The 16,042-nt window shown below is 37.9% G+C and overlaps 1 protein-coding gene across 1 annotated transcript in view; it reads left to right on the top strand.

Annotated features, from left to right (window-relative positions):
- STMN2 (stathmin 2) overlaps nucleotides 1–16,042 on the top strand; it is a 52,390-nt gene that overhangs the window by 16,711 nt on the left and 19,637 nt on the right. The window contains exons 2-3 of the mRNA XM_067712009.1: nucleotides 10,923–11,018; nucleotides 14,776–14,948. Coding sequence (XP_067568110.1) covers nucleotides 10,923–11,018; nucleotides 14,776–14,948 — 269 coding nt within the window. The remainder of the gene's footprint in view (nucleotides 1–10,922; nucleotides 11,019–14,775; nucleotides 14,949–16,042) is intronic.

Here is a 16,042-nt window from a genome sequence, read left to right as displayed (position 1 = left end):
TGAGTCTTTACATGGCAAAGCTTGAAGAAGTAGCATTTGATTTCCAAAACAAAAAAGCAGTTTTCATGGCATATCTACATTAACCTGAGGATTTCTTCCACACTATTTACCTGCCTCAAGAATGGACGCTGAAGATAATTACACAGTGGAAGCCGTAATATTAAGAGGTTTCACATTCATCTCAAAGGCTCCAGTACTCTCACATACTTGCAGAGATACTCAATCAATGGTATCGCTCAAATTTTTAAATATCAGTGGCAATTCTAAACCTTGACAATATTTACATTTCCTATATTTTTAAATATATATTTGTTCATTCTATTCTCTTTGACACAAAGTGACTGCAGGACACATTACTTAAGTGTGACTAACAAGGTCACAAGACTTGTTTTCATTCAGGGGAAAAAATTTACCTGACTGCTCAGTTTTTGTTCACTAAGCCAGTTACCTAAGCTTTTAATACACAGGTTTTGAATGGATGACTAAAACCAAACTCTAATAAATATGATTTAAAAATCCAACTTTTAGAGCACTATTGAGTAAATGTTACATTCTGTTGCATTTTACAAAGTTTCATTTAAGACTCTAGAATTCTTAGGTTTTGGGAAGCAAGCAAAATGCTGGCTCTTACATGAGGCTTTTGTGGCCTTTTCCTGAAATATTGTCTATTAATCATTATATGCCATTCATTTCCTAAGAAAGAATTTAGAAAAACTGCTCTAAGGACAATTTGTATACTACCCAGATAAGGATTCTATTCAATGGAAACTTAATAAGTATTATTTGGCAATAACAGCAAGTTAAATACTTCTTTTATTCGCAGTTGATGCTAGTAACTATTACAAGTAGTAAGGGTTTTGTAAGACGCACTTAGAACTAAAACAACAGCGTGGGACTCTTTAAATGTGTAGAAACTTTACACCGTTCCAAGGGAGTTGAGGTTTATGGGCAAACTTCAAGAACTATGCTTTCGACTTTTGGCAAATTTTCAGATTGGTAGAGGAATTAAATCAGGATATAACTGATAAGGCTTATCACACAAATTACTGCAGAGTCCCCGCTTAATCGGACTGTGTTTCTTCTCAGTGTTCTGTATTAATTAGCATATTCCATTATCTGAATACAGGCAACCCCATCTTGTAATCATAGAGAGGCTTCTCTTTGAAATCATTGTTTGTCTTCTCAGCATCTAAACCACTGGTTAATTCATGGGGAAATTCAACTGACCTATTAAGTGAGATAAAGTCATGTGAATCTTATATTACAGGTTTTTTGTTTTGCGCTTGTAATAAAAGTCTTGCATTTTTCATTTCTGGAAGTTCCTGCTTTCACTGAGAACATAATAAGGAATTCACCATATATGTAGTTTTATACTTCCTTATGCAACACAAAAACATGAATCATAGTCAGACTTAATTCTAAAATCCATGTGAAGGAGAAGCCAGGGCTTATTTTCTAGAGAAAGGCTACATGTTACAACAAAGTGAAAAAGGAAGCCAACATCCTCATCATCGATGACCAAAACATTTTTGATTCTAGAATTTATACCACAAATGCAATAGTCAGTCTGCATAAGAAGTATGTTTTGCTGAATTAAGAATGGATGCAAAATATTTTTTTACTCTTCAACCAAAAAATTAAGAAATAATGGGAAGAGATTTATTTAAATCACTTGGGTGTCACATTCAGCCATTGTGGAGACACAATTCAGAGAACATCATGGCAGCCCTCAAATGGAGGTTGCCTCCCCATCAGGAGACTGAAGGGAAGGGGAGAAAAGAGTCACTCCTCTACGAGAACTCCACTCAGCCAGATGCATGGTCTCTCTGTTCTTTCACTCTGGCTTTGTCTCATTTAAGTCCCAACCAATTTAGCTATCCTCCTAGGCTTGTGACTACTGGTGACTTAAGAAAAAGACATCCCTCGGTACCCAGAATTAGGCTTGCTGATAAAATCTTGAATTGCAGACAGAATAAAGTGCTCCCATTACCCCTGGAAACCACAGCGTAGACCAAGCCACAGTTTGGTCTCCATGTAGAACTACAAGAATTTCTTTACCAGGGGAAAGATAAAAGAACAAGACCCTGCATGACACAGCGGAATTCTCATTAAACTCAACAGGTGCTTGGCCTGGAATCAAGAGTAAGGTGAGGTCCCAAATTGATACAATTTACTGCTTTTATTACAATTTTGATCACAAGGACTGATTCATGTCACCCAATTTCTTTTCCTTGTCACCATTGTTTTTCCAAGAATCAATGGAATTGAAATTTAAGAGCCTCATATGTTTCTGTAAAATCCAATGATGGGTTGTACAGCTTTGACCTTCTTAAATGTTCCTTTATTTGATTTGATATCTATTCCTACAGAAAAAGTATGCTGCTCTGGCTGATGAAAATATTAATCTTTCAGAACCTCCCTGGTTATTATAGCTTAGGAGATCATAATCCTTGTGGGGAGATGTGAGTGGAATAAATACAAACCGAATCCATATTTATTTGGATTAGCATTACATCATCATGGCAGAAATATCTAGAACATTACTTCATATCAGTGATCTTCTGGGATGTTAAAATAGATCTTGAAAAATTAGAGATTTCTTTTTCATGTAAATGTTGAATTCTCAATTACATATTCATCAAGCTAAGGTTTTTTTAGGGTCCAAATTGAAGCCAGTATAGTATGCAAATGTTTTAAATAGAATCATTTTAGTCTATTTCATCTTTCAAGAAGAAAATCACAGTGACGGAACTCCTGAAAGTATTTCTAAACGGGATGATAGATTTGACTTTTAGAAGATAATCTGACCTCAGGCTCTAGGACCTCAAAGCAATCAGACTACCAAACACAATACACATACACACACACACACAATAACACAATACGGCCAAAAGCAAGTTAAGATGAGCTGCGGGAGCTTAATTTATGACATGGATAAAGAAGGCATCAAAAAAAGAGCTTATAGGTAACGGATTCCCATCTATTTAAAGACACATAATAGGAGGCACAGAGAGAAGTCAGATCTAGGAGATCAGTGGTAGAGTGTGAGTTCAGTGTTTAATGACTGTGGGTGTAAGTCTTGAGTCTTTTTAGAATCAATTAGCAGAGTACCCTGTTCCTCCCATTATCTATCATTTAAACCCTGGCAACAGCAACGAGGACTGCCAGGAATGTCCACAACTATCGCCCCCAGCTTGCCAGATCCTAAAGATGCCCCTACCTGGAAATGACAGCGTTTTTTCCCAAAGAAAGAGGTGCTGCTTTTTTTTTCTTTCTTTCTTTTTTCTTTTTGCGGTACGCGGGCCTCTCACTGTTTTGGCCCCTCCCGTTGCGGAGCACAGGCTCCGGACGCGCAGGCTCAGCGGCCATGGCTCACGGGGCCCAGCCGCTCTGCGGCATGTGGGATCTTCCCGGACCGGGGCACGAGCCCGTGTCCCCTGCATCGGCAGGCGGACTCTCAACCACTGCGCCACCAGGGAAGCCCAAAAGAGGTGCTTTTAATTCACTGCTTATATAAATTGGAAAGCTTCAAATAAAAAAATGTTGTCAATGAAATCTCTTAGAAACCAATGCAAATCTACTTGCTGTAAAATCATTGCAAGGAACTTATATCCTGCATTCTGTATATCATCTAACTTTGTCCTTTACTTTCTTGCCAGAGACCTTTCAAAAGAAGAAATTTAGGTTGACTCCAAACTGAGTAACTTAGGACTTGCCAAGAAACCCCACCCCCACCCGCTACTGGACTAAAATGATCAATGATTGCAGGTAAAACATGAGAAAGGAAAGGAGGAAAATCAATGTGCTAACAGACCCTGAGCATCCCTCATCAGAGCCCCCAAAACACAAATCCACGGTCAGGCAACGAGTGCCTTGAATGACTCTGTTCTTATGGTTAGCACGGCTATATGGGAACACAGACCAGTAGCGCATCCAGAGATTATGAGATATTTTCTTCCAAAGTAGTATATTAATGACATTTTCAGAGCATTCCTTAACTGTCTTTCACATGTTAACAGGAAGTCTAATGCATATTATTTCTTTTTTATACTCTGCATTAGCCAAAACTGAGTCAAATAAAATTTTGCCCAGAATGAATAAATGGAAGACATTTTTGTGATACTACTGATTCTAAATCAAAAAACAACCAAGTAAGTATGAGAACTCATATTGATGGTCGTTCCCACACAAGCCAGGTGAAAAAAACATTGAACATTTTTAAAACACTTAATTTTAATTATTCAAGCCTTTCAAAAGTAATGGAGTATATTGTCATGAATAATATAGATTATTGTCTTGTTGAAACACAAAGTGTATAAAATTAAGATGTATTTGAAATTTTGAGCAAAGGGCTTAGAGCTTGTGATATATATTTAGAAGAATGGGAGAAATAATTTTATATGTATATACATATATATGTGTGTGTGTCTATTTCATATTTTACTAAGTAAACAAAATCTCTGCTATTTTAATCTATGCCAAAATCTAATCTGATAATTAAGTCTCTAGTACGGATTGTATTGTTCTCCTCAACCACTCTTTGTTCCTCGAGGGAGAAGCACAATCTCCAGATTCACAGACACACACACACACACACACACACACACAGAGGAAAAAGCCAAAAAAAAAATTGAGAAAATTTAGGTGATTGCCTGCCAAAATATATCATCCTTAAAATAATAATCCAAATAACTGATGCAAAAGTATTTTTTTCCTAAAATGCCTAGATAATTACCACTTTCTCTTTTTACCTCATTAGCTGGAATATGAGTGTGTAAGGATATATTTACTCATATAATAAAATATACATATACTCAAAGTTCGCTTTGAGAAACTGTTCCTGTGTTTTCTAGCCATCTCTGTACCAAGTAAAATCCACACGTAAAAGAAAAGTTACATTTTCGTTCTATAAACCCCTATACTTACCTATAGCCATGCAGTCAATAAAGTTAAACAACAAATGCCAAAGAAAAAATGGGAAAGAAAAAAGTCTTGAACTTGTCATTTTAAAAATCAGTAATAATATGCATTATTTTCTAGTTAGAGACAATATGTAGATGGTGAAGTTAAGTGTAATACACCTGAGCAAATTCTTGCGGAAGTGAATAACATTAGCAGCAAAGCGTTTAGAGTCAGGCAGACCTACATTCAAACTAAACTCCACACTTTATCATCTACTGCACATCGGGCAAGCTACACCACCTCTCTGAGTCTTTTAATTCCATCTGTAAATCTGGACTAATTATAGTACCTCTCATCATATTGTTGAGATGATTAAATGAGAAAATACATGCAACCAGCTAGCACCATGCCTGGTGCATTGTTTGTTCTCAACAAATCGCAGCTGTTGCCATTATTCATAGTTCATTGTAGCCATTTAGAAGAATGGAAAAAATATCAGCGTTCATACACCATTAGGTTAAGTGGATATTGCTATAAAATCATTACGCATCATGTGGGTTGAATTTTAAATGAATTTACTAGAGAAATACACTTACCTGTAAACATTAATAGTAAATAGCAAATGCAAGCAACAATGAAAAACATTATATGGAATTACCTATCTCTTCCCACATCCTTACAAACATGCACGCTCTGCTTGGTGTTGGGTGTAGTGAAAAGATTAATATATGCTGATTCCCAAAAACCAATGAAGAAAATGATTGTCAATTCAAAGTATGAAATTTCAATACTGAAATCTTAATAACATGTTTCTAATAGCATTCACGTTTGCTTGGGATTTGTTTTATTGTCAATAAAAAAGTTTATTCAAATTATATATATTTCCGTACCTCAACCCATTGTCTATTTTCTGCAAGGCCAGCTCATCCTAGATGAGCTGGACTGAGTTTTAGCAATCCTTTTTCTGGAAAGCTTCCCTTGGCTACCCATCAATTAGGATCTCTCACTCTCTTCCATCTACCCTTGACTCCAAATTTAGGTATTCTTTTCTATCAATTCATCTTTCATAAAGTCCCCTGCATCTTCCCTTTCCTTTTCCTCTGCACTACCCTTTCCCCAAACCACACTGCATTACCTGCTGAACTTTATTCAACTGTTTCTTAAGTGTGTCTCCTAGCGATGGACCTTTCCTGCATAAAACGGCCAAATAGGTCTAAGAAGAGCTTTTATCAGGTAATTCCACTTTCAAAACGTTCAATGGCTTCCTGTTGCTAGGATGACTCGTAATAGCCAAACGTTTCGACCGTGAATGGGGACGGTATTAATGTTACTAATGGGCTTAAACCAGAACGATGCAGGCAAGCCAGGACTTAGAGTGAACCAACCCATTGCCAACTCTGTGCTTTTCAAACTTTCTCACCTAAATATTCCTAAGGGTGGACTCAAAACTAAACTCTCAAATTCAAATTTCTTTTAAGTTTACACATTTAAAATTCTTGAAATTCTAACATTCTTGTATATATCCATGTTTTAATGTACACATAATGTTTTTAAGTCCCAGCAACGCTTTTACATGAGGAAAATTTCAGAACATCTTACCCAAAATCTTGGAGCCAAATTGACCTCAAAGAAGACTTACTATCAGGACACAGCTTCTAAAAAACCCTTTGTAGTGTAGTCTATGAAAAAGCTGTCTCCTGAAACACAGAGAAGGCCATTCGCAAAGACCTGGAATTGAATTATGCTCCCTGAAGCTGAGTTGAGTCATCCATCCTTATGTAAGCTCACTGTTCCACTCACAAAAGTTTTCCATATGGTCTCTTTGCAAACCCATTTCCATGTCAACAATAACAAATATACCTCCTCTCTTTGCTTTCCTCAACCCTACTCAGTCTTATGACCCTGGTCCATTTGCTCTGGTTGCCATATAAAATACAAGGTACCCAGTTAAATTTGAATTTCGCAAAAGCAAGGAATGGTTTTCAGTATGTCCCGTGCAATATTTGGATTAAAACTGAACTAGGTATTGGTATTTTTATTTGCTAAATCTGGCAACTCTAACTGTAAAGCCATTGCTGACCACCCTCCCTACAGCCCCAGGGCTTTGAGGTTCTTCTGAATTTCTAGTACAAATCCTCTATTTGACACTTACCCTATTTTGCATGTTTCTATTGCTTTTTATATCCATATACTTCATTTCCCTGACTTGAAAGCTCCTTAAGAATGAGGACACATATTGTATCTCTTTTTAATTTCATAATGCCTCACAGAAACTCTTGACCATAGGTGGTGATCATAAATATTGATACTTGTCAATTGAGAGATTGATTTAAAATCAGGGCTTCCCTGGTGGCGCAGTGGTTGAGAGTCCACCTGCCGATGCAGGGGACACGGGTTCATGCCCCGGTCTGGGAAGATCCCACATGCCGCGGAGCGGCTGGGCCCGTGAGCCATGGCCACTGAGCCTGCGCGTCCGGAGCCTGTGCTCCACAACGGGAGATCAGTGAGCAAAATAGCCAACAACTATTTATTAAGCAACTGCTTTCTGTTCCATTCAGAACTATGCTGTAAATTATTTCATAAATGAGTAAGATGCAACATGTGCCTTCAAAGAGTTTAGTTTAGTAAACAAAACTTACGCATCAAACCAGTAGTGAATGACCTGAAACAGTATATAATCAAGTATAACAGTGTATAATCATGATTATGTAGTATAGCCTACTAAGGACAACAGGGGATGAATGTGGGAGTACCCCCGAAGAGAGGGAAACGCTGAAGAGGGGTGATCTGAATTGGGATTCAGATCTTGGGAAGGATGGAGATGAGTGGAGACGATTAGGAAGGGTAATGCCATCTGGGGAAAGTCTTGGGCAACTGCAGCAAGTGGAAAGGAGACCCATCTTCACAGTATGCCTTTGCTGCATGGAAACAATCAGAATTTGCTTGCGCTGTGGTTGCAACTGGTTTTACGGGGTTCCATAGGATTCAGAGCAACTATATCAGCGAAAATCTATGCAATGACTACTACTGGATAGAGTCGTGCCATGTAGAGTCACAGGCCCTGATGTTTTAAAAAAATAATCAAAGTAAGGATGCTGTTAAAGAAATCACCCATGGAGATGAGCTGGGGTTTGTCCCCAGACCACCTAAGAGAGGAAAGAACAAACATTTTTATCAGTCACAGTTATATATTACACATGGGCTCTAAGTGTGTTGGTTCCTGACAACGTTTACACCCTTATCAATCTTAATTAGATCAGTGACCTTACTGAAAATTGGTGAACTTCATTTACAGGAAACTGAGGACAGATGTTGAGGAATGTTTTCTTCAGTAGGAATTCATTTGCTTTTACAGCTTTAATCTGTTACCTCTCTATAAAATGGAAAATCTTTTTTTATTGAAGTCTAGTTGATTTACAATATTGTTAGTTTCAGATGTACAGAAAAGTGATTCTGTTTTATATATTTTTCGGATTATTTTCCATTATAGGTTATTACAAGATATTGAATATTGTTCCCTGTGCTATACAGTAAATCCTTGTTGCTTATCTATTTTATGCATAGTAGTTTTTAATCTGTTAATCCCATACTCCTAATTTATCCCTGCCCCCTCCCTTTCCCCTTTGGTAACCATAAGTTTGTTTTCTATGTCTGTGAGTCTGTTTCTGTTTTAGATTAGATTAGATTTCTGATATAGATTCTTTTGTATTATTCTTTAGATTCCACACATAAGAGACATCGTATAATATTTATCTTTGTCTGACTTACTTCATTTAGTATGATATTCTCTATGTCCATCCAGGTTGCTGCAAATGGCAGTATTTCTTTTTTATGGCTGAGTAATTTTCCATTATATATATATATATATATACACTCCCTACATCTTCTTAAACCAGTCACTGGTTGATGGGAACTTGGGTTGTTTCCATGTCTTGGCTATTGTAAATAGTGCTAGTATGAACATTGGGATGCATATATCTTTCCAAATTAGAGTTTTCATCTTTTCTGGATATCCAGTAATGGGATTCCTGGATCATATGGTATTTCTATTTCAGTTTTTTTAAGGAAACTCCATACTGTTTTCCATAGTGGCTGCACCAATTTACATCCCTACCAACAGTATAGAAAGGTTCCCTTTTCTATGAGACAGAATATCTTTTATTTTGCTTTTGGATTGCCTTTCCCTAATAAAGTTGATGTCTTTAACATGTGCTTCTAATATGTGCTTAATTTTGCAAAATATTTTGGGTACCATTTGGTGTCCTCTTACCAGAAAAAGGTACAAGCCTACAAAGGCTTGCTGTTTTGGTTTTAATCAGTTCATGGAATTAAATGCATTGAACCACAAAATGCTTTTATGTGACAGATATTGTGATTCACGCTGAACATCCATGTGAAGATAGGCTTGGACCTTTATAAGTGACATAATTTTATTTATAGACACATAGGACAAATAAATATGGTTTCAGCCTTCTAAAATTCCAAAGGCATCCAGTAAAAATCTCTCAGAATGGGTGTTGGCAGGACTATTCTGGCACAAGGCAAATTGTGTTGCTTATTTTAAGGAAATAAGCTAAATAGGGATGGAGATTCCTTTAGAGAGATGCTCTGGATGTATTAGGTTGAACCATATGCAGTATGACACTATTGGTCTTTGTGTATGGTTCAACGGTGTGCAAGCATGTCTAGCCCTCTTGGCACATTGAATCTCATTCTGAAAGTAGAGCTAGAAGAAAGCCTCTTGGCAATCTTAAGACACATTGATTTACTACATTTTATCCAGAGATCCCAACTTTGTCACTGGCCATATATGACTTCAGCCTCTGTGGGCCATTTCATTTGCAAAATTGATGGCACAATGGGTGGACAGTTGACTAAATGACCGCTTAGAATCCTCCCAACCTAAATTTCGGTAGCTCTAAAACATCCAGATACTGAATCTGTTTCCTACTGGCTAACCAAAGATGCACGTGGCAATAATGCCCAAACAATCTTCTGCAGATTCTCGCCTTGCCAAGGTACTCCTCTTCCATGGGTTACATAATGATCAGAAGATCCTGCCAAGAGGTACATGCCCCCTGTGAGGTTCAATATGTTAGGACATCACCATTTGTTTATACTTTCTCACAAGTCAGTGCACATTGTCTCTATTATTTTTCTTCCATTTTCCTTAATTTATTAATTTTGCTAATTATATAACCAACAAAGGTGAGAGGATCCCACCTCTTTATCCCCATCTGGTCGTCACTTGTCCCGGTGATGACCAACGTGGTAAGAGGCCCTCTAAGTTTGCCTAGATAGGAGACCTCTTGAAGGACAAAGGGGAAAATGAAATGGGGGGGTGGGGGGAGTGAAGGGGGAGGAAGGTCTGAACTCCAGCAGCTGCTTGGCATCCAAACTGAGTGTGCAGAGAGGAAGAGACATCCTCATCAGATCTCAGGTCCAGGTTTTTGGTGTGTGTGGAAAGAGGGAGATAAAAAAAAAGTGCACTTGGGATGAAGAGAAATAAGCAACATTGGCCCCTGCAAGATATATCAATATTTGCTTAATAACTATCCTGGTGAGTTCTCTGGCTCTCCAAATGGGTATGTGGCCATTCAGGGTCAACCAGCAAAGGACACCTCCTGAAGCTGATTTATATACAACAGACCTGCATGCAAATGTACTGGAATGGACCTTTCTCTTTGCCCATTTTGTCTGTTTCTGCTTCCTCTGTATCTTCCTGTCTCTCCCTCCTACCCTGCTGGATCTCATTTCCTTCTACCTTCCTTTCTTTCTCTAGCTCCCTTTCTCTCACTTCTTATCTAACCTGCAACAATTTGTGTTTTATGTCCTCTGTAATAAGGAAGATGCACCCCAGAGTCCGTTTCCATCTTTCATTCATTTATATTTTGTGAAAGAGAGCAGTGTCCCTGGCAACATTCATTCTTCAGGAGGCTACAATTATTACTCAGGTTAAAAGAAACGTTCAGAGGAAATTCAGAAAATGATAGATACTAATCTTGAGCCTTTTGTTTCAGCCTACAAGGAAAAAATGAAGGAGCTGTCCATGCTGTCACTGATCTGCTCTTGCTTCTACCCGGAACCTCGCAACATCAACATCTATACTTACGATGGTAAGATGCCTACAATAGAAATGCCCCTGCTGGCTGGATCAGTTGGCAAAGCTTGGATATATTTGTTTCTGTCTCAAAGTTCCTGCTATAATTAAATCAATATTTTGTGGATATTACTATTGACCTGCCGGGTCTAGCTAATGGGTCTTATTGATTGCCGTTTGCTCAAAACAGTATGAGTTTGATGCTAATAACAGCACATTAATGTCTCTTAAGAAACATGGCTGAGTGCTTATTAGCCATCGCATCCAGCATGTCAACAACCACAATATGTCCGAGGCTTTTCTTTGCAAATAACATGATATGCTAAGCTGTAATTAGAGATCACAATTTGCAAGAAAATGCTTTGTAGTTAGAAAACTCAGGAGAGAAAATCAACCACCATCACAGTTTTTTAGTGTAGTCTTTATAAAATCCCCGTATTTTGTGTGTGCTGTCAACAACCTAATAAGTTCCAGTAGTAAAACCGACCTATGAAGCCCCAGATAAAGAGGATTTTAAAAGAAAATCCTAAAGAACTGGCATTAGCTATGAACCTTATTTTGCAGTAAAACCCTTTTGGTTTGATTTATCCTGATTCATACGACTTAATTTGATTACCTTCCTGGTTCTACCAGTATCTGCATGACCTCGGGCAAGTAACTTAGATTCTTTGAGCCCGATTTAACTCTAATATCTTCCGCCCAGTGGTGTGGTGGGTTTAAATGGTTTCATGTTTAGCATAGAGCCTGGCCTCTTGTAAGCATTCAAAATGGTAGCTGACATTATCAACAATACCATTTTTACGTAATTCAGTCCATTTAATCAAAATGTTTGGTGCAGTTATATATGTAGTAGAAAAAGCTGAGGCATATCTGGCTACCTGTTTGGCTCACAACGATTTTCTTTTCCACATGTATAAGGAAATACATTAAAGGTAAGGTGAAAGGATCTATGGCAGTTAACCCCTTCTATACCTTGAAAATATTCTAGGACTCAAAGATGTTTTTCTTTCAAACTGATTCTGCCATGACACAAGCATCACAAATATGAATTAACTGTTTCACAAGGAAATGTCTTCCATGCAAAAAGATTTTGGTTTCCAATCAAAACTCTCTTTAGAATGCAGGTCCCACGCCTACTTCGTATAAGTTCATTCAGTCAACAAATACACTGGTCCTATCCTTAATCTGCTAAATGTGGCTGTGACTAGTAATCCAGCTATGTTTCTTCTGAGACTGTATCTCACCATGTGTTGTCACTGAGGCTCCAGTGATGAATACAGCTCAGGCCTCTTCTTCAAGGCACTCATGGCCTAGTAGAAGAGAATTACAGCATACGAATAACCAGTAAGTGGAACTCAGTGTGATTATTTGCTAAGGCAGCATTTACTGGTAGGACACAGAAGACAGGGATGGTTTCTGCCCTCTTAGGGACTGGAGAGAGGGAAACGAAAATCAAAGGTTATATATAAGCTGAGTCTTAGAAGTCAAATAGACAATTCAACATAGCTCATGAACTGCTTCCTAAAAGAACTGGTAGAGAATTTCAAATTCCCAATGTCTTTAACCTTGTCTTCTCTTTCTATATTAGGTAATAATGTGAAGTGTTTATTGTAGACAAATATTATCACAAGAATTAATTATTATTATTATTTACATTTATAAACACTAAGTGCTATGGCCCGTGCTTTACATTGAGTATCCTTTATATCTTTTTTTTGGAACACCTTTACAATTTAGTTTTTTTAACAGCTGTATTGAGGTAACTTACAAATCACTGCACATATTTAATGTATATAATTTGATTAATTTGGACAAGTATCCTTCATCTTTTAATCTTCACAACAGTCTTATGAGAAAGGTGCCTTTTATCTCCATCTTTCAGATGAGGAAATGAAAGCTTAAAGAAGTGAATTAACCTTCCCAGTATCACACCCTAGTAAGCAGGGCTTACTCTTTGGATGCAAATACAGGCAGTTCTGATTTCAGTGTCTCTAACTCTATCCATTTAAAATCCCATCACCTCATCAAATAAGTGATTTTTATTTGCCTCTGTTCTCTTGAAATCCTTTTCCATAAATTTACACACTTTTTATAGAATTGTACTTAAGATATAAGTACAAATTTGGATGCCTTCAGGAAGATTTAAAATATTCTTACATTTGTGAAAAAAGCCACATCATTTTTAACATACTTACTGAATTGACTTTGTCTATATGATCTGTTAGCATTCACAGATCTAAGTAAGTAAGGTCAGTTCCTGTTCACCTGGGGTCTTACGTGACCACAAACTGAAAGTGCACTAACCAGGCTGCTAAAAGAACGTTAATGGAAGCTAATTTATAATTCTTCTCTGCTCTGCTCTAGTCAGAACTAGCCTGGAGACCTGGCCAGCTTGGTTGCCACAATTTTCAAGGGACATTAATAAATTAGTGAGCTCTGTGAGGTTAGGGAGTGATGCAGTAGTAAAGATCTAGAAACCGTGTCACTTTAGGACACTGAGGTTGCTTTAGACTGGGGAAAAAATTTGAAATGGAAAATCATAACTCTTTTCAAATACTATCGTGATGCACAACAGAGACTGGCCTGACTTTGGGTGGGTTTAGAGGACAAAACAAGGACTGGGGGGCCTAAATGAGAGGGGTGTAGTCTGGGGTTCAAAATAAAAAACAGTCATCTAAAAGTTAGAGCTGTCCAATGAGCTTTTAAAAATCAGTATATTTTACTAAGCTGTAAGTTGTGTAATTACACTAATATCCTAGCAGGTGCTAGCTATCACTCTATTTTATATTATAAATGATATTATTTTACATTATAAATTATTATTTTACATTATAATTTATTACATTGTAAATTATATTATGCATTTTCAGGTTTCTGCTCATTTAATTACTATGCATATTATGCAGCTATTGAGTTTAAATAGTTTTAAAATGTACAGAGTGTATAAATTAGATAAGCAGAAGTTGTCCCCTCCCTCCCCTACTACAATGCCTCTTCCCCCGGTTCCTGTCTACAGCTGAGGGATGATGAAGAAGGACATTCTAAGTAGCAACAAAGTAGAAGCAAAGAGATTACCATGGTACCCTGTCTTACTGTCTTCATTAGACTATAAGCACCTTGAAGACAGGGACCCCCATCACAGTGTCCTCCCCAGAGTGGACATTACACTGCTTGATGACTCAGATAAACAGACACACTGAAGGGCAAACCAGGAACCAGCAGGATGCCTTTGCACATGAGCCTTGACTGCTGCAGGTATTTCCAACCATTCAGGGAGGACATCGGTTCCAACACAGCTCCTGTGATTTCTAACCACAGGATTAGGTGTGAGAACTGGAGGACTTGGTTATTTTCCTCATTATGTAATCTGAAAATGTTTCCAGCTATGCTAATTTCCAAAACAATAAATAAATCTAAATCTGTGCTCCTTGGTTTTCATATGAGGCTCATATTTATTCAAAAGGAAAATAAAGTTAGTTCAAAATCGATTCAGGCTATTTTTTTCTGGGCATGTCTACCATGATTCAACTCCCTATGGACATTATTGAATTTCCCCACACTGTAAATATTTATCCAGTTAAAATATATCTATAATTATACGAAAGAAAGAGGTCTTATATGTTCAAACGATGTAGAGTAAATGATCCTATGCAGCATTTTACTCATCTTTGCCAGAATAACAAGGCTACTTTTAATTGCCAGAATTCAAAGTATTTTAGTAAACCCATGCCTGTGTTCTGTGTGCTTAACCTTCTCAAATATTCATCTCTCAGATATGGAAGTGAAGCAAATCAACAAACGTGCCTCCGGCCAGGCTTTTGAGCTGATCTTAAAGCCACCATCTCCTATCTCAGAAGCCCCACGAACTTTAGCTTCTCCCAAGAAGAAAGATCTGTCCCTGGAGGAGATCCAGAAGAAACTGGAGGCTGCAGAGGAAAGAAGAAAGGTAACTTTTTCCATAGGTTTTTAAATTCTGCTCTCTCTTTTCCTTGCCTTCTCTCTCTCCTCTTCTCTCTCCCTTCTCCTCCCCAACCCCTCCACTTTCACACACACACACACACACACACACACACACACACACACACACACACACACTTCCATCAGAAGTTCCAGGAGACAATGATGCCTGAACCTGCACATGTAGGTCTTCTAGACATAGATCCAGGCTACTTCAAGTAAAAACTGTTGCTTTGAGGCTAGTTAAAACCAAACATCTCAGACACTGAAAGAACTTCAGTGCCCTAGTGCCCTCCCCCCATCTTGGACCCATTTTGATAAAAGCCTCCCTGCCTTAGCCTATCCTTGCTGTCAAGAAAGCACAGCCTTAGGTACTGTAACTCCAGGGGTTGTGGTGGAGAGAGGTGCCCAAGTGGTGAGTCCTCGCTCTCAGACTCTGCGTCCTGCCCCAAAGCATATTACATGGTTTTCCTCGGAACTAGAAAGCACCAGATACTCCCTCTGAGATATTTCCTGCCCAGAAACACGGTTCACCCCAGGGTAAGGGCCAGAAGCTTGCCCCTGTCCCCAAGGCCTCACTCCCTGTCCTTGAAGTTGGTTCATCCAAGATCAGAACCCTCTCGGGAATATATGAGTATCTTCCTCTACCTATTTCTAAGCCTTGATAGCATCTTTTTCTTTTTTCCATTGGTCCTTGTTTGTAAAGAGCTTTTTCTTAAAGCTAAATCTTTAATTTTCCACAATCAGCTGAATAAGAAAAGCCAAGGGTATTAAAAATGGAGGGCATACAGAAATCCCTAAGACTGTATACATAGAGACAGAAGTTATGTCTGAATATGTGCGTATCAGCTGTGTGATTACGGGAGTTCATCCCATCGAGACGCTCTTGATTAACCCAAATGAATTACTGCAGGTAATTCATTCCTATGTTGTATTTTCCACTGACTTTATCATGATATATTTTTAGAATCATGTAGTCACTAAGAATATGCTCCATGCAAGGTCTCATGATTTAAATGGAAACTCTGCATTTATAATAATTTTTAAATTTTATTTAGATGTTTATAAAAAGTTAGCCAATAC

This window comes from Pseudorca crassidens, chromosome 17, assembly GCF_039906515.1.
Source record: "Pseudorca crassidens isolate mPseCra1 chromosome 17, mPseCra1.hap1, whole genome shotgun sequence".
NCBI classification, from domain to species: domain Eukaryota; kingdom Metazoa; phylum Chordata; class Mammalia; order Artiodactyla; family Delphinidae; genus Pseudorca; species Pseudorca crassidens.
Note: the sequence above shows the minus strand (reverse complement) of the source record. Positions and strands in the feature narration are given on the sequence as shown.